At 36.6% G+C, this 23304-nt stretch overlaps 1 protein-coding gene across 14 annotated transcripts in view; it reads right to left on the minus strand.

Annotated features, from left to right (window-relative positions):
* Window positions 1-23304, minus strand: part of DGKB (diacylglycerol kinase beta) — a 713599-nt gene that overhangs the window by 404102 nt on the left and 286193 nt on the right. For all 14 annotated transcript variants that reach the window (XM_042967524.1, XM_042967496.1, XM_042967510.1 and 11 more), the window contains 3 exons: window positions 20512-20597; window positions 18295-18384; window positions 6969-7129 (listed from right to left, as the gene is read on the minus strand). In XM_042967524.1, coding sequence (XP_042823458.1) covers window positions 6969-7129; window positions 18295-18384; window positions 20512-20597 — 337 coding nt within the window. The remainder of the gene's footprint in view (window positions 1-6968; window positions 7130-18294; window positions 18385-20511; window positions 20598-23304) is intronic.

Genomic DNA, 23304 nt, shown 5'->3' on the forward strand with positions numbered 1-23304 from the left:
TAAGTGTCTTTTGAGTTTTTATTCCACTTAACAGAAACTGCAAATGGAAATCATTAGATGGTTTATTACGGAATGTGATTTACGCAAGACTGACTTTGTAGAACCTCAGATCCACATTCGAACAAATGGTATTAGATGGGCCTATAAGGGAAGATTGACCAATTCTATTGTATTTATAAGTTAGGTTAAAATATTCAAAATTCTGTGTATCATTTTTATGACACTTCATCTTTTGGTTAATATGTAGCTGTCACTCCTGGCAGAAGCACTCCTGTTGCACATATTGGACTGCTTAACTTCCTGATTATAAGCATTCAATCATTTCATGGCCCCTCTTGAAAGGCAAACACCACACCTGGCTTCCAAGATTCTTCAAGATATGGAAGTGGCAACATGGCAACAGCCTTTTTTTTTTTTTTTTTTTTTTTGCCATATGTCTCCACCTTCTCTATGTTCCAGGCTCATGGACTGGAACACATCAAATGTTTTCTTACCTCAATTTCTTTACATAGAGTTACACCTGCTTGCCCTGCTCTATCCATCTCTTTAGTGACCAGTTCATTTTTGTACTCCTCAGATCTTTGCTTAAATACATCTTCTTTTCTAGGCTTTCCCTGACCATCAGATCTAAAATTCCTTATTCTAGCTCATGATAACTTTAGTTTTCGTTCATTGAATTTATAACAATTTCCAAAAAAATGTGTACTTGTGGATTTGTTTTTTAATGATTCTACCATTAAACTCTAAGCTCTAATAATGACTTGATCTGTTTAACTCGTTCCTAGAACACTAAGGCCTGGCCAAAAAATGAGGGGGACTTAGTTTTGTTTGTTTATTAAACAAATGGATGAAGAATCAACTATGAGGACAAAATTAATGGCATATGTGAATCTGGTGGTATGGAAAGTTTTCTTCCTGCGATTACTGAGATTATCTATAGTTATTTTCAAGTGTAAAGTAAGAGTGAAAGGTGACACATACCAGTTGTTTTTCATTAATTCCTATATCTGTGCCTCTAATGTGATTGTTCAGCTTTTCATGACAATTCTCTCGCCTTACTATAATGTACGCTTAGTGATCACATAGATTCCTTCTATCTTGTTCACTGCCATTCCTCAAACAGTATCTGGCACACAGTAGGTGCTATATAATTATGCTTTTATTGAAGGACCACCACTAGACAACAATATCTATTTTTAGAGTTAATTATGATTTCAGGATTATTTCCAGTTGTTCTGGCTAAAATTGAAAAGCATTACGCAGAAGGAATTAGCAGAAATGGGCTGGATATTTACCCATTTCCCTTTTCTTCCTGCACAGAAAGAATTCCTTCTGCAGCTTCCTTAAAATTAGGTGCAGCAAATGATTCAGATAGGGACAGTGGTTTTGAGTGAAACATTTTCCAAGCCTGGCCCATAAAAGCCCTCCTTTCAAAAGTCCTCTATTGTCTTGAGCCCGGGCCACTGAGTGACCAAGTGGACTAGAACCTCTCTCCAAATGTTAACCCGTGCTGTCTGCTAGGTGACGGAACTGATTCTTTTTTTTATTTTTAATGTTTATTTATCTTTGAGAGACAGAGAGAGACAGAGCATGAGTGTGGGAGAAGCAGAGAGAGAGACACAGAATCCAAAGCAGGCTCCAGACTCTGAGCTGTCGGCACAGAGCCCGATGCGGGGCTCAAACCCACAAACCGTGAGATCCTGACCTAAGCCGAAGTTGGACACCTAACCAACTGAGCCACCCAGGCACCCCAAGGGAAGAACTAATTCTTAGTTGTTGTCAGACCACTGTTATTCTGGGGTTGTTTGTGCCAGTACTCAACCCACTCTGACTAATACAAGGGGTGTTCCACAGTGCATATGAAGATGATATTTATATATTTCTGACCATCACAGGTTTTTCTAAAAGTTTGAAGCAAGTTCTACATAAAGTATAAAACGCTTATGGCCAGCCAATGAAGGGCAATACGTGAAATCCTGAAAACTCTACTGATAATACAGTCAAACTTTGAGATCTCCTTGTAACTAGGAGGTATAAAGTTCTAAGAGATAGTTTCCAGTACAAATTGTATGCCATCTTCATGTGTCCCATGCTGGTGATATCAAAAAGCTGAAATCCACCCCCCCATCCTTTCAATATTCCAACTGGTCTGCTTCTTATATATTCAGGAATAGCTTGAGATAGATCATTCATTTCATTTTATTGTTTTTTGGATCCACTGAGACAGGAGAATACAAATTGCTAAGTAGAAGGTGGCCTTGCTGAGGGACAGCCAAAGCTTGAACTCTGATTGCTCTGATTCCGATCCTGAGTGTTGAGCCTTTGGCTTGCTGGGGCAGAAGCAAATATTTCAGGGAGGGATTTTCTCCTTTCTTCCTACCCCACCTTCCCATGTTTTACTCACTGAAAGAGGCTCCAAGTCAAACGGACAAAGACCCTTCTAAAGTGACCTCACTCAAAATCCACCTTGTTTAGTTAGTTCTGTTCTACTTCAAAATCACAAATATATTTGATATATTCTTTTATTAGGTCCTAAACTTGGCATTTCAAATTTAGTACTTAAATACATCTAGCAATTACCTATGTAATGTGAGGTAGACTTCTAACAAAATTTTCTTTCCTTAGGAAGCTAATTTTTGAACATTAAGTGATTTGCAATCTGAACTATACAATCTGTCATTTCGCCAATGAGTCTTTGTGCCATGTCTATACTGAGTGTCATTATATGTCCCTCTACCTCTCTGATTCATCCATATTTTCATTTCACAGCACCATTCTATTATCATTTCCAGGCCACTTGCAGTATGTCTAATTTGGTCAAACAGTTCTCCATCTTTTCTTTGTATTGAAATTGACTTACTTTGGGATATATAGTTTAAAATAGGTTTTTCGAATTTGTCATAAATCCAGCGCTAATCTTCATTAGTTACAGATAAATGTATAAATTAATTTGCATATTATATTAAGCTATCTCATCTAAGAATAGGAAATGTCTCTGTTCTTTTTTTTTTTAAGTTTTTTTTATTTTTTTTTGAGACAGAGTGAGACAGAGCATGAACGGGGGAGGGTCAGAGAGAGAGGGAGACACAGAATCGGAAGCAGGCTCCAGGCTCTGAGCCATCAGCCCAGAGCCCGACGCGGGACTCGAACTCACGGACTGCGAGATCGTGACCTGAGCCGAAGTCAAACGCTTAACCGACTGAGCCACCCAGGCGCCCCAAAATGTCTCTGTTCTGATCCCTCATGTCTTTGTAGAGAGTTTTAACATTTTCTATACATAGGTCTTGTATATACTTTATTAATTATTAGATGTTTTCTGTTTTTTACTGCTGTTTTTGTAAATTCATTGATTATCACTGATATAATGGAGTATTAGTGAAGATATATATTAGAGAGAGAGAAAAAACGAACATGAGTGGGGGAGAGGGGCAGGAGGAGAGAAAGAGAGAGAGAGTGAGAGACAGTGAGAGAGAGGGAAGAGAGAGAGAGAGAGAGAGAGAGAGAGAGAGAGAGAGAATATCTTAAACAGGCTCCACTCAGCAGGGGGCCTGGCACAGGCCTACAACCTACAACCCTGGGATCATGACCTGAGCCAAAATCAACAGTTGGATGCTCAACCGACTAAGCCACGCAGACAGCTTATACTTTGAATATTTAAGTTGGTTTTCAGTTTGGCAACTTTGCTACTCTCCCATATTTAGTTCTAATATATTTTCAATTGGGATATTACATTTTGTGTTTATGGGTTTTTTTTATTTGTTTGTTTTTCTGGTCTTTTTCATTCTACATTGTTTATTTGTAATTCTCTCCACTGTAATTTTATAAAATCAATTTTGCAATAGAACTGATTAATTCTTTTCAATTATCCAGTATTTTGTTGTGCCAGCATTCTATATATATATTTTTTTCCTGTTGTTGTTAATCTTTGCTATATTTCCCATCTTATTTTTATTAGTTTCCTTTCTCATTTCTTTGGGTTTTAGCTATTTCTCCTTTCCCAGCACCTTGAGTTTTGTATTTAATACGTCTGTTTCTGGATACCAGGGTTTCTCAACCTCAGCACTACTGACATTTTGAGCTATGTAATTCTTTCTTGTGTGTCTGGGGGCTTGTTTTGTGCACTGGGAGTGCTTAGCAGCATTCCTAGCCTCTACCCACTAGCTGCCAATAGCCATCCCCTCTCATTCATGACAATCAAATGTGTGTGCAAACATTGCCAAGTGTCTCCTGTGGTGGGAAAAAATTATATGCTTTTGAGGGCCACTGGAAACTGACCAAAAGCATATAAAAACTGAGAAGTGTTTATCCAAGAAAAACTACTTAAGCTCAGATAAGAGCAGTGGCAATCGGTCATGATTCAGCTTTGGAATACTCCCTTATCCTCCAGCTCCATCAGTGTTCTACTTCTAAAGTGTGAGCAAGCCATGAAAGCAAGCAACTTTACTGGCAGGGGAACTGGTTGGATTTGGAGTGGAAGATAGAAAAACTCCATGACCCAAAGAGTTATCTAAAACAAGAGTAATCTCAGTAGCAAGTGGGTAAGGAAGGCCAGTGTCCCAGCTGGCTTGAGTTTGCAAAACTGATTAAGGCAAACAACTAAGGAGCCAGCTAACAGGAAATTCAACAGGAGACCTGAGGAATGAGATAGCCATAATGGGCCTTGATTGGCTGTCTGAAAGGCTGTATGCACGTGCAAGGCTGCAAACATGTTCAGGAAAGACCAAAAAGAGCCCTAGTTGACTATACATCCTTGACTAGTGAGAATTTTTATGCATGGGCAAAAGAGACAGAAGTAGGGATGGCAGATATTAAAAGCTGAAGTAGGATTAAAAATTGCCTGAAGTGTATGTGTGTTCCTCAGCGAACACACAGATCCAATGGCAAAGGGGTGAAGATTTATTGCCACAAACTTACTGAGCACAAACTCTGATCAATCATGCTGACACAGAGGTGATCTCCAGGAAGCCAGGATTAAAATAAACACAAGAATTAAAAAGAGAAAACAAAACAAAACTGAGTCATCAGCAGCCATACACCATACACCACAGGAGAGAAATGCTCCGCATGGTAAGTGTGGGCAAGTCACTAAACAAACACAGGAACAACTATAACCACTGTGAGCAGATCCAAATCCAAACTTACTACAATAAATTGTATATAATATCCAGTTACCAGCAAAAAATTAGAAGACATGCAGAGGAAGAGCAAAATGTGGCACATGTTTTGGGAAAAATAGTCTTGGATGTGGTCAAGATGTTATTAAATTCTCTGATGAGCACCAGATGTTGAACTTAGCAGAAAATGACTTCACAACAGCTATTTTAAACATGTCAAAGGAACTAAAGTAAACTATATTTAAAGAATAAAGGAAAGCATAACAACAATGACTCTTCAAATAAAAAATACCAATTAGAAATGGAGAAATTATAAAAGGAGAAACAAATGGAAATTCTGGAGTTAAAAACTACATTAACCAAAACAAACAAAAAATACACTTAAGGAACTCAAGAGAATGGCATTATTCATAACATCCAAAGAATCAAAACAATCTAAATGCCTCTCAACTGGTGAATGACTAAACAATATGTGGCATGCCCACACAATGGGATACTACTCAGCAATAAAATGGAATACAGTATTCATGCAGTTCATATGGGTGAACTTCAAAGATACTATGTGAAGTGAAACAAGCCAGACGCAAAGGACTACATATTGTACGATTTCTTTTATATGAAATATCTATATACAGAAAAATTAGTTGTTTAGAGTTAGGGGAATAAGCCAGAATTGACTACAAATGGGCATGAAGCTTCTTGTTTAGGTAATGAAAATCTTGTAAAATTGGATGAATTTAGTAAAATCATAGTTCACTTAAAATGTGTGAATTAGGTTGTGTGTAAGTTACATGCCCATAAAACTGTTAAAAACATTATTATGCATACTTCATATCAAATATAAGTAGGACTTTTTGGATCAAATGCATTACACTTTTGTTGCAAATAATAATAGTGTAATAGTATTATTAATGATTGTATATTTACCTTTCATTATGTACCATTGTTTGAGGCTCTTTAAATGTATAACGACATTATTTGTAACAATGAGAGTACAGATAAATAAATAGACACTCAGAAAAAATATCGCTAAAGGAACCTTGCTCAGGTAGCTTAACTTCCTAAATTCACGGATTCAATCAATGAATTCTATAATCTACGAGAGCAGTGTGTGTGGGTGCTTGTGTGTGTGTGTGTGTGTGTGTGTGTGTGTGTGTGTGTGTGTGCAGGCACATGAGACAGTATGTAGCATGACATGAGATTAATATTAAACAGTGTATGTTAAATGAAATGTAATGTACATAATATATCTTAAGAATTAATAATTACCAAGTAACATATATGTATGTATAAAATCACTATTAAAAATATTAATTCCTTAGGGATTAGAATTACAATGATATTTTACTTTCCATCTAAGATTTTTCAAGAAATTAAGTAAAAAGTTAGCCTTTTGACGTTTTAACCACTTGAGAATGATAGTAGCATTTTTCTTAGACTTCAGACCTAAGCGTAAAAACCTAATAGGTTATAATATTTTGATACATATCTCAAAGTAAGATAAAATTTGATGCATCATCTTCACATTTTAACTGTGGAGCTTCAGTCTATATTCAAAAACATAACTATCTTACAAACCATTCTACCCTTTATTTTAGTAACCCAAATAGTCAAATCAACTGGGGAAAACAAAAAGTTTCTTTCCTTTGTTTAACACATGAAAAATTTATCTATTGCTGATTCTTTGACTTTGAATAAATTCGTAAGTTTTATTATAGCCCATTAAAAGAGGTGTTTTGCTGACACAGAGATAAAATAAATTATTTATAATCAGTAAATCTTCACAGTGTAAGAGTTTATACACAGTGATTATTCCAGACTGGTAAAAAAAGAACATTTAACGCAAAATCTTACCACGCCAATGGAAAAGTAATTATTGATGATACTGTAAGGCACTGGGTCTCCCTTCTCATCTTTGTCATTAGGTATGACTTCAAACTTCCACCTGTCCAACATGATTTCTGTGCTGTTTTCAATGTCTTTTAGGATTTTCATCAGATTCTCACCTTCATAACCTAATGAAACAAAAACTATCTTGAGAAAAAAAAAATAACCAAATAACAAAAGCTGTATTTATGTGTGTCTGAGTGTGTGCATGTGGATACATCACTCTAAAGCTAAACAATGCATTTTAAAGCAAAGTCTAATACAAGATGAAGAATTAACTGTAATCGTTCAGCTCATAAAAATATTTTACCTTTAGCTTTAATTTGCAACTCACATTCCTCTCCTAGGGTGCCAATTCTCAGTATAGTCCAAGAACAAATGAATATCTCCACTGCTTATCCCCTCAAACCTATATCATTGAATTCAGAATGAAATTAATGCCTGCTTTAACTCTCTTTCAGACAGGCAACAGCCTTGACCCAGTTGCTGAAGTAAAAATCCTGGATGCAATTTTAGACTTGACCCTTTACAATCCTCCTTTATCTTCACACTTTGCTCTCTACTGATATGGAACAACTTTCAGTTTAAGTAGAAGAAGGTCCTTCTCTTTCTCATTTTGTGCACTATATTGCCTTATTCTATATACCCAGAGTACCCTTTTCTTTTGGTTGCCTTGCTTCTGCTCCCTTTGCAGGTTTTATATTTGATAGCGCTTCTTTCCAGAGGCCACCCTCCCAAAATAAATGGCTTCTATACAGTGCCACAGCACACAGCTCTCCAAACTAATGGCACCTTAGAACCACTACATTGCATTATAGTTATTTGCATTGTTCTCACTGCAAGTGTCCTTTACCAGGGCTTCCCGGGAGCAGATGCTCAACAAGTCTTGTTTTAATGAGTCTACTGCAGATAGTCAACATGGCGTGAAACTACAATTATTGCTTACTATGATATTTTCTCTTAAATGTATTTGTATCTATATAACCTTATAGTTCAGACATCCTAATCCCGGTTGTGAAATTTAATATTTGCTGTTAACCTCCCTAAATAGCGTCCTCCTCCTAAGTAAAAACTTAGATTTATTGTGAGAATTAAATGAGAAAATGCATACAAGGTTTTAGTATATGAGGCATAAGAATAGGAATTTCTCAACTGTATAATACTACTAATGATAATAGAATTAGAAATATTGTATTAAGTTAAATAATATCTCCCTCTCTAACTCTGCACACACATACACACACACATTCTTGAGAGTATATTTTGAATTGAAACAAGATTTTCATAGATTTTCTGTGTCCAACTTTGGTCTATATTTTAATAATGTATTCATTGAACAAGTAACTGCCTGAGGCTATGAGGCCTGATCAGAGGTGTTCGCACATATAACATTGGAATTAATTGGATTAAAAGAAAGAAGAATAGGCACTGTAATATGCCAATATTCTTTAAAAATAACTAAGTGTAATTATGGTGTATTTGTTGAATTAACTATTAGAAGGTAAGACAGACAGAAACTAGGAATGCCTATTTCAGCGCCTACCATTACATTTTTCTTACACAGGTAAAATAATTATGTACTAATTAATACATACAGCAAAGAGTACAACAAACAATGATTAGACACATAGAAACATTAGAAGTATCACATATTATTTTCGTAGATGTTACATCATATTTTTGCAGTAAAATTCAAAAACTTTGAATATATATAATGATTTGCATGCAATTGTACTCAGACATTTGGCAGGCTCCCACAATGTGCAGATTATAATAAGAGCCAACTATCTCTGGTTAGTCTTCCTCACGATGGGGACTTTAAGGAATATTCCCAAGCAGCTGCAAAAACTCCTTTTGTTTCGGGGAACTTCCCTATCTTCTCTGGCCCAACATGGACTGCCCATTTCCGCTTGTTGGTGGAAAAAAAAAAAAAAAATCCACATCTGCTCATCTAGTCAAGCTGACTGGTTTTAGGACCAGGAGACCTCTTTTTGTCTGCCCTCTGGGCTTTTATCTGCCTCTGGACTTCTTACCAAAGCTCATCCCTTCAGCCTTGCCCTCCCTCTGCCTGTTTCTGCACCACCTTGGGTGCCGCCTAGAAACTGGTTCCTATACCATCCTCAGGGCCTCAGGCACCACCGGCTCCTCCTCCCACCCTCTGGTCAAGGGGCAGCAAGTAGCCACTCACTTCAGATTTCCCCACAGGTGCCCCAGGGAAAAAGTAACAATGGGGAACAAATTAATTGACTTTTAAGTAGGCACAGATGGAACATAGTTGGTATTTAAACAAATTTAAGTTTGTTGGTTTCATTAAGATATGCACATCTTTAGGGTCATCAGCATTAAATATATAAAAATTTGTCTACTTAGGTTTACTAAAGGTCAAATAAGCTCATGATATCTCTGTTGCAATTTGTTTGTTTCAAAATGTTCTTGGGTGATTAAGATGGCTTTCAGGGTCTTTGATACCCTGAACCTTTGAAGTTTTGCTTGGATGATAAACTGGGTTAAATTCACTGGACATTTAGGACTTTTCTAAATCAGGTGGAATGCTAAAGCAGTGCTAACTAAACATAGGTTTATGCTTTTGACTTTTTTTTTTTATTGTTTATTTATTTTTGAGAGAGAGAGACAGAGCATGAGCAGGGAGCATCCGAGAGAGAGGGAGACACAGATTCTGGTGCAGGCTCCCAGCTCTGAGCTGTCAGTACAGACGTGGGGCTCAAAGCCACAAACCGCCAGATCATTGACCTGAGCCAAAGTCAGACATCCAATCAACTGAGCCACCCAGGTGCCCCTATGCTTTTGACTTATAGCAGAAAAACTAAGGATATTTGGGTCTGTTGGAAAACATGCTTTGTGCCTAATTGATTCATAAGTTTCCCATCTAAGGAATTCTGATGTAACAATTCACAATTGGTTACTGCTTAGCTTTCACTGGAGACTAAGGTTTCTAACCATTAAAATTCTGCTTAATGTAGTTAACACTGGTACAAATAAGGAAATAAGGAAGCAAGGAAATAAGTAAAAGCAAATATGTTTGTAGAAAAGTAGATGTTTAAGTTATAAGGAAAGGAAATACATTTTTGTTGACAGTAAAAAAGAAAAAAAAAAAAAGGAATTTTGTCCTAAACAAGACTGGTAGTTTGAAGAGAAATGGCTTGGGACAAAATCTGAATGCAAAGGAAAATTGTAGAAGGTTCGTGCAGGGAAATCTTTGGAAAGGAATTTTATGTGTGGTCAGGGAGACTAAGATTAAAATGAACAGATTTTAAAAGTACCCTGGTATAAGATTAAAATTCCCCCTCCTTTGAGCCAAAGACTGGGAAAATGGTGGCAATACCCTCGTTGCTGGCCTCCAAATACTCTACATTTGTGTTTCTGCAAGGCAGATGAATATGGCCTGTGCCATATGAGGGATGGATGGATGGCTATGATATATAGAGGGTTTTTATTGAGATACATGGGAGCCATTTTGCTACACTTAACCCAGTGTCTGCCAATGTGCAACAACCTCGATATTGTAAAATGGATACCCACATGGCTGGAATGTATTTATGTGGGCAATGCTGGAAAAAGCAGGGAAATAGACCTCAATTTTGACGCTTTTAGCCCCCCTCAATGGCCAATTTTATCTTTACAAAAAAGGTTTTTCACCAGCCTTTTGACATGTATTTGTAAAGAGGAACAGTTTTTATTATGATCAATACATAAATTACTGTACAGCCAAAAATAAAATTAGCACATCCTCTACATCCAGGGAAGTTTTGCTTAGTCACAGCTGATACCCCCAAAGTCCCACAGGTGGGAAATGGAGGGGTGTGAGGAATCAGGAAGACAAGGTCGTTCTTGGAGGTAGGGTCAAGTGCGGGTAAAAGCGACTACTGCCAGCACCTCACAAGACTGACAGGGCTTTTGGCTGCCAGTTGCATAGCCAGGCTAAGTACAGTGGTTAGGAGATAAGGTTTCTTCTGGCCAGAAATAGGAAATTGAGATAAGGGATGCCTATTCCTCCTTTTTCCTGTAGAAATTGGAATTCTATAGGCAATTGGCAATTCCCCAACCAAGGCCAATCCTCCTTTTGGATGCATTATCACAAATTGGGATAATTTTGATCCACATACCCTGAAAGAAAAGCGACTCGTTTTCTTTTGCACCAATTCTTGGCCCCAGTACAAATTAGAGGAGGAAAACAGGTCACCAGAGGAAAATACCAATTATGATACTATCCTCCAATTGGAGTGTTTTACAAATGTGAAGAGGAATTGAGGAGAAGTCCCCTATGTTCAGTGTTTTGGGGGCCTTAAGAGAGAATTGAGTTATGTACAAGGTCCATTCTGGCCTGTTGGCAATGCTTTCCAAGAGTTCATAAGAACCTTTGCCTGTACCCAAAGCAGACCTAGAAAAGGAGAAAGGGAAGTCTTCCATCTCCGCCTCTTCCTCCTCAGGTCCTCGATCTGTACATTCAGACTTAAAAACATACACTTCTGCTCCCTTCTGCCCATGTTATCCAGGCCCTCCCCATAATGCAACAGACATATTTCCCCTACAAGAAGCTCAAGTGCTGGAAGGGAGGACACAAGGAGGCACCACTGTGATAAGATTACAAGTACTTTTTTCATTACAAGATTTAAGACAGATAAAAGGAGACCTAGGTAAATTTTCTGATGATCCAGATAGACATATAGGGGCTTTTTAGAATATTCTGGAAAGATACAATGCTGTTGCTGATTCAGACTCTTAATGAGACAGAGAAACATAGGGTTCTGGCAGCAGCTGAGAGATATGGGGACTCATAAAGCAACTCATTAATTATCATGGGACTAGAGGTCCTATAGGGAACCAGAAAGGACCCAGGCAGTCCTGCTCCAAGATCCTAATTGGGACTATGACCATCTCATTGAGGAATGGATGGCCTTTGTTTCTGGAAAAAACAAAGCTTGTTTTTGGAAAAATTAATGAGGTCCCAAGTTAAACCTTTAAATTATGCTAAATTAGCCACTATTACACAAAAACAAGATGAAAACCTGGTGGCCTTCCTGGAAAGGTTGAGGTTAAATATATGGGTATCTCCCTAACACCCCCCAAAGCTGCGAGGATCCTAAAGGACAAATTTGTCACTCAACCAGACCCAGATATTTGGAGAAAGCTGCAAAAAGTTGGCTGTTGGCCTGGAAGGGACCCTGGAGGAGTTCTTTGGAGCTGTCAAATGGGTACATTACAACTGAGATCATGAGGAGAGTAAGGAACAGAAAAGGAGGCTTAAGAAAAAATCTGAGGCCTTGGTTGTGGCTTTCCACACTATGTCAGACTGGATTTCCCTAGGTCCGGAACCAAGTGCCATTTACTTGTCCATTCGGGGCACTGGGAGTCTGAATGCCTTCAGGGACCTCTGTCTATGAGGGCTTGAATAACCAATGTCCCTGAAAGAGAGTGATATAGTCCAAGGCTCTTTAAAATGGCTCCACAAAACCAACTAGCTATCGTAAACCCAAAGCCTCTGGTAACTCTGGATATACAAGGTAAACCAGTTGATTTCCTTCCTGACACTGGAACCATCTTTTCTGTCTTCCTTTCCACTCCCGGCCAACTATCTGAACACTGCATAATGATGAGAGGCATCTCTGAAAAATTTTTCTCTCAGCTACCAGGGTGCATATGCGAGACTTGATTTTTTCATATTCTATTTTTTTTAATGTTTATCTATTTTGAAGGAGAAAGAGTGTGTGAGCAGGGAAGAGGCAGAGAGAGAGGGAGACAGAATCTGAAGTGGGCTCCAGGCTCTGAGCTGTCAGCACAGAGTCTGATGCAGGGCTCGAACTCACAAAATGTGAGATCATGACCTGAGCTGAAGTTGGACACCCAACTAACTGAGCCACCCAGGCATCCTAAATTTTTTCATATTCTTTTTTGATAATGCCAGAGAGCTCCACTCCCTTGCTAGAAAGAGATATTATGACCAAATTAGGGACTATAGTGCTACTAGCTCCAGGATAGATACACAATTGCCTAAACTAACAGCAATCTGGATATCAAAGAACAATCTTTCCTTGAGGTAAATTTAAATACTCCTCATGGAGTTGTTCCTATGGAAACTGGATAGCCAGAAGAAGATCTGAGGATTGAGAACCATAAACTAGTTCAGGTACTTAATTATTCTAACTAATGATATCACAGGATCCAAATAAGTATGGAGGAAGGAAGAAAACTACAGTCAAATTGGTTTAAAAAATGACCAGACATGTGAGGAATTTCTTGGATGGCTACAATGGGTCTTTCCTTCCTATGGTTAGGCCTCCTCCTTAAGAGGCATTGCATTTTGCCAAGAAGCATAAAATACCTAGGAATAAATCTAACCAAAGATGTAAAAGATCTGTATGCTGAAAACTATAGAAAGCTTATAAAGGTAATTGACGAAGATATAAAGAAATGGAAAGACATTCCCTGCTCATGGATTGGAAGAATAAATATTGTCAAAATGTCAATAGTACCCAAAGCTATCTACACATTCAATGCATTCCCAATCAAAATTGCACCAGCATTCTTCTCGAAACTAGAACAAGCAATCCTAAAATTCATATGGAACCACAAAAGGCCCCGAATAGCCAAAGTAATTTTGAAGAAGACCAAAGCAGGAGGCATCACAATCCCAGACTTTAGCCTCTACTACAAAGCTGTCATCATCAAGACAGCATGGTATTGGCACAAAAACAGACACATAGACCAATGGAATAGAATAGAAACCCCAGAACGAGACCCACAAACGTATGGCCAACTCATCTTTGACAAAGCAGGAAAGAACATCCAATGGAAAAAAGACAGTCTCTTTAACAAATGGTGCTGGGAGAACTGGACAGCAACATGCAGAAGGTTGAAACTAGACCACTTTCTCACACCATTCACAAAAATAAACTCAAAATGGATAAAGGACCTGAATGTGAGACAGGAAACCATCAAAACCTTAGAGGAGAAAGCAGGAAAAGACCTCTCTGACCTCAGCCGTAACAATCTCTTACTCGACACATCCCCAAAGGCAAGGGAATTAAAAGCAAAAGTGAATAGGGGCGCCTGGGTGGCGCAGTCGGTTAAGCGTCCGACTTCAGCCAGGTCACGATCTCGCGGTCCGTGAGTTCGAGCCCCGCGTCAGGCTCTGGGCTGATGGCTCGGAGCCTGGTGCCTGTTTCCGATTCTGTGTCTCCCTCTCTCTCTCTGCCCCTCCCCCGTTCATGCTCTGTCTCTCTCTGTCCCAAAAATAAATAAAAAACGTTGGAAAAAAAAAAAATTTAAAAAGCAAAAGTGAATTACTGGGACCTTATGAAGATTAAACGCTTCTGCACAGCAAAGGAAACAACCAACAAAACTAAAAGGCAACCAACAGAATGGGAAAAGATATTTGCAAATGACATATCGGACAAAGGGCTAGTATCCAAAATCTATAAAGAGCTCACCAAACTCCACACCCGAAAAACAAATAACCCAGTGAAAAAATGGGCAGAAAACATGAATAGACACTTCTCTAAAGAAGACATCTGGATGGCCAACAGGCACATGAAAAGATGCTCAACGTCGCTCCTTATCAGGGAAATACAAATCAAAACCACACTCAGATATCACCTCACGCTAGTCAGAGTGGCCAAAATGAACAAATCAGGAGACTATAGATGCTGGAGAGGATGTGGAGAAATGGGAACCCTGTTGCACTGTTGGTGGGAATGCAAATTGGTGCAGCCGCTCTGGAAAGCAGTGTGGAGGTTCCTCAGAAAATTAAAAATAGACCTACCCTATGACCCAGCAATAGCACTGCTAGGAATTTATCCAAGGGATACAGGAGTACTGATGCACAGGGGCACTTGTACCCCAATGTTTATAGCAGCACTCTCAACAATAGCCAAATTATGGAAAGAGCCTAAATGTCCATCAACTGATGAATGGATAAAGAAATTGTGGTTTATATACACAATGGAATAGTATGTGGCAATGAGAAAGAATGAAATATGGCCTTTTGTAGCAACGTGGATGGAACTGGAGAGTGTGATGCTAAGTGAAATAAGCCATACAGAGAAAGACAGATACCATATGGTTTCACTCTTATGTGGATCCTGAGAAACGTAACAGAAACCCATGGGGGAGGGGAAGGAAAAAAAAAAAAAAAGAGGTTAGAGTGGGAGAGAGCCAAAGCATAAGAGACTGTTAAAAACTGAGAACAAACTGAGGGTTGATGGGGGGTGGGAGGGAGGGGAGGGTGGGTGATGGGTACTGAGGAGGGCACCTTTTGGGATGAGCACTAGGTGTTGTATGGAAACCAATTTGACAATAAATTTCATATATTAAAAATAAATAAATAAATAAATAAATAAATAAATAAATAAATAAATAAAATAAAACTTTTTTAAATTTTTAAAAAAATAATCATAGAAATTTTTATAAAGGAAAGTCACATAAAGGAAAGCAATAACATATATTTGTAAGTTGTGCCCCGTCTAAAACTCTCTTATCCCCTCACTCTCATGAAACATTTTCCCTGCCATAATCTTAAATTTTTGTTAGACTAATTATTGCCAGAAAAACTGCAAAGACAATGTAAACTAAGTATTTTCAAATGCCCTAGGACCTCCTACATTCTTCCAGTGTTACATTTTCCCAAATATATTCTTATCAAACAATAAGCTTAAAGTCAACATATTAGAGTGACCAAAAGTTAACCAATAATTAACCAAGTGATTATTTTCTTTCCCAAATGCTAAGCATGATGATAATTACTACAACTACCTAAAGTACTCAGAACAAACATTAGGCAAACAATTTGATAGCTTGGTATCAGAACCCACAAGGCAGACACTACCATTTTTTCAAATATGATGAGGAATCGGCAGTATGCAGTTGTTAAGCAACTTACTTGCTCGAAGTTAGCTACACACCTGGTGAGAAATAATCACACTTCAGAGCATGTTGCTTTACCAAATGGTATCTCTTTTTGCCAATCACTCCACTTAGGCATCTTGCTGTTTCCCTTAATACCTTGCCTTCCACAAAGCTCCTATCCACTCCACTGGCAGGTTCTATCAGTCCTTCCCTGAAAACACAACTCCAGTTTGTCTACTTGTCTTCATTTGCTTTATCATCACCCTGGCCCAGTCCTTTTATTCTCTAATTATGAAAACTATAGTACAAGTTCTTATTTGGAAAACTGTGATTGTCTACATTTTCACAATTTCTTCTTAAGTTTATGTTATAACCCTCAATTAACCTATTTTTGAAAACATAAATGTCATTGCGTTATGCTGCTTTTGAAACTCTTTCCAAGTTTCACTTTGTGCTTCAAATTCAATCTAATAAAATTCTTAACAAGACCACCAAGCCCCAGCATTATTTTGGCTCTTGACTATCTCTCCAATCTCCCCCACTCCATTGCTATCCACTATCTCTCGACTGATTCAAGAGTCACATCAGCCTTCCTTCAGCCCTTACAGTTTAGGAGGCTAATTCTCCTTCCCTATATTTTAAATCCAGTTTAAATGTTACTTCCTCAGAGAGGTGTTCCTGACCGTCTAGCTGGATACTTTCCCCCCATTATTCTCTAAATATGTTTGAGTCTTTCAGAGCTTTGACATATACTCCATATATTCCATATCTACAATTCATGTGTCTTTGACCACTGATAATAATACTTAAAATTGTTTTATAAGAAAATCATTAGAAAATGTTCCAAATGTAACTTCTATTTGATTTTGAGATTGAAGGCATTTATAAGTTTGGAATCTAAACAAAATCATTAATTTTCAAACATCAAAAATATTTTTTGAAAGAATACACAAGAAGCCACATGTGTGATTCTCTTCCTTTTAATCAATATGCATGTGTAAGTGCTGGCAAACACTAGCATCTTATAAGTAATGGTTCATTCTATCTGTCTGTTGGTCTGTAGATTCTATGAGATTTAACTCAGTGTTTCATGATATCCTTTTACTAAATTATATTCCTAATGAAACTTACAAATATATAATATACCGAGTTTTTAACTTAGTCTCCAATTCTGACATATACATATACATATACATATACATATACATATACATATACATATAGACATACATAATATACACATGACTTAGAGTTTACCAGTAGGCCAAATACTCACAGAACAATTGTTCTCAAATTTTTATTGTAAATCAGAGTCACTTGTGGAGTTTGTTTAAAAAGAAAATCATCTGCCTAGGTCACCCCCAGAGATTTCCATTCAGCATATTTGGGGTGAGGTCAGGCCACTGTATTTTTAACAAGCTACGCAAGGGCTTTTTGATTCACATTGTTTTAGCAGACACTTTTTAAACTTTTCTAAGTGAATTTAGAAGATAAAATTAGATTTAAATTCTGGCTTTTTTTAGCAAAATCTGGTTTTATTTTCTTTCTCATCTTCAGGTAAGTAGAGCCTATTAATGATACTTCAAATTATTTTAAGACCTTTTGAAATATTCCCCCCTTATCCTATTTCATACACAATATTCCACTTTGAATTCCTTGAGTGTATCAAGTCCCTTTCTCCTTCTGGGTCTCTGAAATTGAGATTCTTTCTTGCCTATAAAGTCTACCCTCAGTTCTATATGGCTGTCATTATCCACCAGTTAGGGTTCTCCCTATGTTATGTTTTCATTTCCTCCATGAGGCCTTTTGTTCTGTTGGTTATAGGTGTGCTTGTTAGTAGGAAGTCTCAAAATTTACATATGACTTTACATGCTGCTGGAATTCAAGGCCCCTTTGAAGGTAGATCTTGTTTTCTATTACTAACGTTGTATCCCAAGTACAGAACACACTGCCTGGTATAAAGCGGGTCTCAAAAAGTAAGTATTACTTAATGTATTCATTCCTGGACAAATCATTCATTAGCCTTTCAATTTTTTTTCCTTTGTTTGTGATTTTGCTACACAACTCAGAGATCAAAAATCTGAACATTACTTTAAAGTTAACCCATGCTTATCTCATTTCTTAAGTTAGAAACCCCAAACCAATCAGGCTTAGAAACTTGCCATGCCCCATAAAGTCTATAATTGGTATCATATTAAAGCCCAGCACTCACAGTCTAGCGATTGGTCCATTATTTGTTCCCTTACCCTAAATTATTGTTCAAAACTAGATACTGTGTCTCTCATAGCAATTATATTTACTAACTTCACATGGCAGTTATCACATATAAAAAATGATGGGCTTAGGTGTTTTTTTTTTTTTTTTTTGAGGGGGGGATGTTCTACACTGTATTTCTGTTTTTTAAGATTTTCATTATTGTGTTATGTTTTACCTCCTCCCCATCGCAGGCATCTTGCTAAGTCATTGCCGGTCCCAAGAGGCAGAATAGCAACTGGAGGATGCTTGACAACATTAGCCTTTTCTGTGGAATAGAAAAATTAAGATAAAATAAAATTTTCATCACAGATGGAAAAACAGTAAATAAGACAGCTTGGCATAAGGCTTCCCACTAGGTACTTACAAGCAGGAAAAGTGATGTTTTATAGCTATATACAATTATAAATTAAGATTAATTTGTGTGTATTTATAGCACTTTATGAAACACAAACAAATACCATAATTTACAAAGTGGTGGGAATTTTCAGGACTTATGCCCGAATAAAGCCTTTTAAAATTTTAACTCAGTTAAAAATTATGGTGGGTTTGATTTAACATCATTGAAATTCTCAAGGATTCAGGTATATGCATCAAAGGAATATACTAGAGAGCTATCATCAGAGTGAAGGTGAACATTCCTGTAAAAAGTCCTTTTGCACACCAACTGTAGGTATATTTCACTTTAAGGAATAAAATGTTTCAAAAAATCAAACTCTAGAAGCTAGTAAAATGTTAAAAGTGTTTCACTGTGTTGTTCCTACACATGGTGCTGCTTTGGGTCAGAGTAAACAACATAAGAACTGGGTAATTCTGAGATCAGCAGGGTTCTTTGAGATTAAGGTTTACAGAACATAGTGCTTTGGGTTCAGAACAGTAAAGATCTCTGCCATCAAAATTCCACATAGTTTTGTGTAAACCATCATATGCCTTTGATGACTCTCACAAACATATATTACTTTTCTTTATTTTTTCTACCTGCTCAGCCCTCAAAGTGAGTATGTGTCTGTGTGAAGAATGTGGAGACAACAGATTATTTAGGGATGGATATGCCCCAGTGTAGTCAGTGAGGCTTAGATTTGGGAGGCTAAAACAAACTCACAATATCGTACTGTTTTCACTAACATTCTTACAAGATCTCCGGCTCTATTCAAGCAGCTCTAATTTCTGCAGTTTGTTTCTGATTTTCTCTTTAGATAATGCACATTATCCTATTTACATCTTTTATTGAAAGGCCCAAGAACACAGTTTTCAGTGTTTCTTAAAAAAAAAATGGACAAAAGTCATAAGATGTTTACCAAAAGTGTATTGACAACATGCATTCACTTTTAATTTGAATACTTTTGTGTGTATGAAAAGATAGAATATTTTCACCTGCATTAACTAAATCAAAGTTTGCTTCAATTTACATAGACAGCAAAACTTCTTTTGAACCAACTATTTCCCTTTGGTGAAGGGCCCGTTTTTAACAAAGAATTGTTCAATGTAGTAGCTGAAATGAGAACTAAAGAAATGGATATTTGTTTGGCATTTATCTCCTGTTAAAGGCCGGTACATGATCATTTTACTGACTTGTAATGAGTTGTGACATCTGACTGTCTCTGAAAAACTAGATAATTTTTCTCAACCATCAAGCTTTTGTGATACATGTCTGCTTTTGATCCTCAGTCATGTATCTGCTTTGTTTGCTTATTTAAAAAAAATGTTTTAAAAGTTTAAATAGAGAAGCAATATAAAATAAGGTTAGGCGTGAGCTCGAATCCTAGGTCTATCAATTCACAGCTCTTAAAACGTTGTTCTAATTATTTAACTTCTCCATATATTAAAGCCTCTCTCTATAAAATGGGATTATCAATACTATGTCAAAAAGTTGTGAGAATGAGGATGGATGGGGTAAAAATATTAGCACAAGGTCTATGAGATAGTTCATGATAAATAAAAAATAGCTATGTTAATAATAATGATTGATGCATGTGATATGAATGTAAACAGAGGGTAAGGTTTCGAGGCTCCATGCTTCAATGAAATAAGTACATCTATTTGGCACACATTATCACAAATGCTAAGATGCTCTTTGGCTCCCTCTTCGGGGCAAAGAAAGAAATGGAATTTGTAAAGCCTGATTTGAAAATAGCTCTGAGGATTTAGGAAATTCCAAGAGAAATGGATTTAAAAAAGAAGGATTTCTATATAGAAATTGCAAATTATTTTACCAATTAAAATTTCTAAATGTAGAAAATACATTAAGCCAGTAAATAACGTGCAACATGCCAGATATCCGATTATACCACCGTAGCACTCAAAGATATCAATGCATTAAATAACATAAATAAAATATAAAGAATTTTCGGTTGCCAGTCTCACCCCAGCGACATTAAATATGTGTCTTCATTACCTATGCAGTCCAAAATCCATCCCACGGTTCCATCTCCACCACAGGCTAACACTCTGAAATCAGGAACATCACGGAAAAAGTTTAACCTGAAAAATAAGCATGTAATGGCACATTGATACTTTAAAATTAGGACTTGTAAAGTTTTGTATTCTTAGCATTTTGTCTAATGACAGACATTTTTAGTTTATGAAAACTGTCAGATAACATCAATGATCTTATTGAAAAATATTCAATAACTAGAATAAAATTCTAAAATAAAAGAACATCTCGATTTAAACATATTTTAATTGTATATTCTAGATTCATCAACTCTTAAGTTTACAAAAACAAAACTAAGACATTATAATTTTTATTAAAATATCCTCTCATATTTGATCTGCAACTCACAAATAATCCAAAGTGACAAACATTGTAGTATTTAATTCAATAATTTTCATTAATCAAAAATGCTCTTTTGAATCATTATATAAATATAACTATTATGCCAGCAAATATATTTTTGAGAGTTTTCAGGCTTTCCACCACTGGAAGAAATTGATCACATTGCTTTTGGGGTTCTGTTTCCTTTGACTTAGAATTTGCAAATAGGAGGCTTCCCCTCAGCTATTGACACGACCCTCTGTGTTTGCTACTAGGAACACTCAAGCCGAATTGCTGGGTGGGCTGCAATACAAGACCATAGCTTCTGTTTCTAATGCAAAGGGCATCTGCTTGTTAAAGAAACCCACCTTGGGAAAAGCTAAAAAGGCAGGTATCGCAGGCAGTTATACAATTGTATATGCCTATTTTCTTGCAACAAAAATAAATAAATAAATAACTGAAACAAGACAGAAATATGTGGAATGTGTCTGTTTATCTCCCTTACCCAGGGGTAACCAACTGGTAGTAATATAATATTCAATCCTCCAGGAAATTTTTCTATATATTTACATATGTGAATGTACACATATGAGCATTATTATTCACATATTTTTAACGTGAATGGGATTATGCTATACATCCTGTTAATGTATTTGTGCCCATTTTTTATTTAAAAATGTACAAGAGATCCTGCCATGTCAGCTCATATAGGGTTGCATCATGATTTATAATAAGTGAATGCATTATATAAGGTATACACTCTATGATCAAAGAAACCATTTCCCTTCATGTACTTTTAAACTATTTCTAGTGTTTCACTAATACAAAAAATAGGTATTATACTTAATACTATTTGAAGTACGTTTATGAGAACATGTGCATGTTTTGGAAGGCTAATCTTCTAGAAGAGAAATGTTCTAGTACACCATCATATTACTCTCTGAACAGCTCCCGCTATGAAAGATGTGAATATCGATTTCCTTCAACTTCAAAACACTGTAGGTAAACAACTTGAGGATATTTCTTCAGTAATAGTGAAAAATAGAATTATGCTATTATTGTCAAATCACATATCCCTGCTTGCTAGTGGATTGAGCATATTTCTGTAGGTTTACACGTGTGTGATCTCTTCTGTGCACTGCATCTTCAAACCCTCGTCATCTTTTCCACTGAGTCGTCTTTTATTATTGTCTTATGAACTCTACATATTATGAATGCTGTGTCTCATTCAAATTAGCATTATTACAAAAACAGTTTGTTAAAGTAATACAAACAGTGCGTAAATATAATAGAAATGTATAAAAATTTACTAAAACCCCACCATCGGATAATTAGAGCCATTAATATTTAGAACATGAAACTTCCAAGTATTTTCTTAGGTATTATATTGTGGATATAATGTTAGACATGTTGCAATATTTTCTTAGAGACTATTTCCCATTTGTTTGCTCATATTATGTATAGCATAATATTATGCATAATTTAAGCACCTGTGTACTAATTGCCCACCCCAAGGGAAGAAGATTCCTAGTAACTTACATAGACCTCTGTGGTCTTTCTCTCTTCCTCATACACAAAGGTGAGCACTATTCTGAATTCTTAGTCTTTATGTGCATGCCATAGACAACATATTGTTCGCTTTTTGCTTTTTCCACGTAGCATTATTACTAAGATTCATTCATGTGATAGCTGAAGTTATCTCCATGTATAGTTGAAATTACTCAATTTCTATTGGTAAATATCATTTAGGTGAATGTGTCTTTTGAAATCCACGTCGGTGGACATTTGGATCGGCTCATTTATGTTCTTACAAAAACTGTATTGGACATATTCCTAGGTTTCGTGGACAGTTGCTACTTTCAGAGTAGGATATACTTATATGCAACTCTAGTTTCCCAAGGAAGTCTTACCAGTGCATGCATCCATTCACAGTATAGATAAAATTTGGCTGAACCCACTCTAACACTTACAATGTCACACTTCTTAATTTCATGTGTTTCCTCTTTTGTGAAATGGTTATTCATGACTTTTATTTCTTTACTCCTTTGTCTCTTGTTGATTTATAAAAAAAAAAAGTCTTTAATTGTTCTTAATTTTAATGCTTTTTCTGCAACTATCTTCTATAAGTTGTTTTTTTTTTTACTTTAATGTGTATTTTAATACACAAGATTTTAATGCATTCAAATTCATCAATCTTTTCATAAGTGGTTAGCCCTTTGGCCTATATTGTGTAACAAAAGCTTGCTTACTTGGAGGTCTGAAGATAATTCATATATAATCTTTTTTAAAATTTCAGTTTTGCTTTTGACGATTCTTTGTGGTGGTACGAGGTAGGGATCCCTTTATTCATTTCCCGTTCTCTCCCTTTCTCCCTCCCTCCATCCTCTCTTTTTTTTTGTCTCTTTCTTTCTCCCTTCCTTCCCTCTATCTTTC

This window comes from Panthera tigris, chromosome A2, assembly GCF_018350195.1.
Source record: "Panthera tigris isolate Pti1 chromosome A2, P.tigris_Pti1_mat1.1, whole genome shotgun sequence".
NCBI lineage: Eukaryota > Metazoa > Chordata > Mammalia > Carnivora > Felidae > Panthera > Panthera tigris.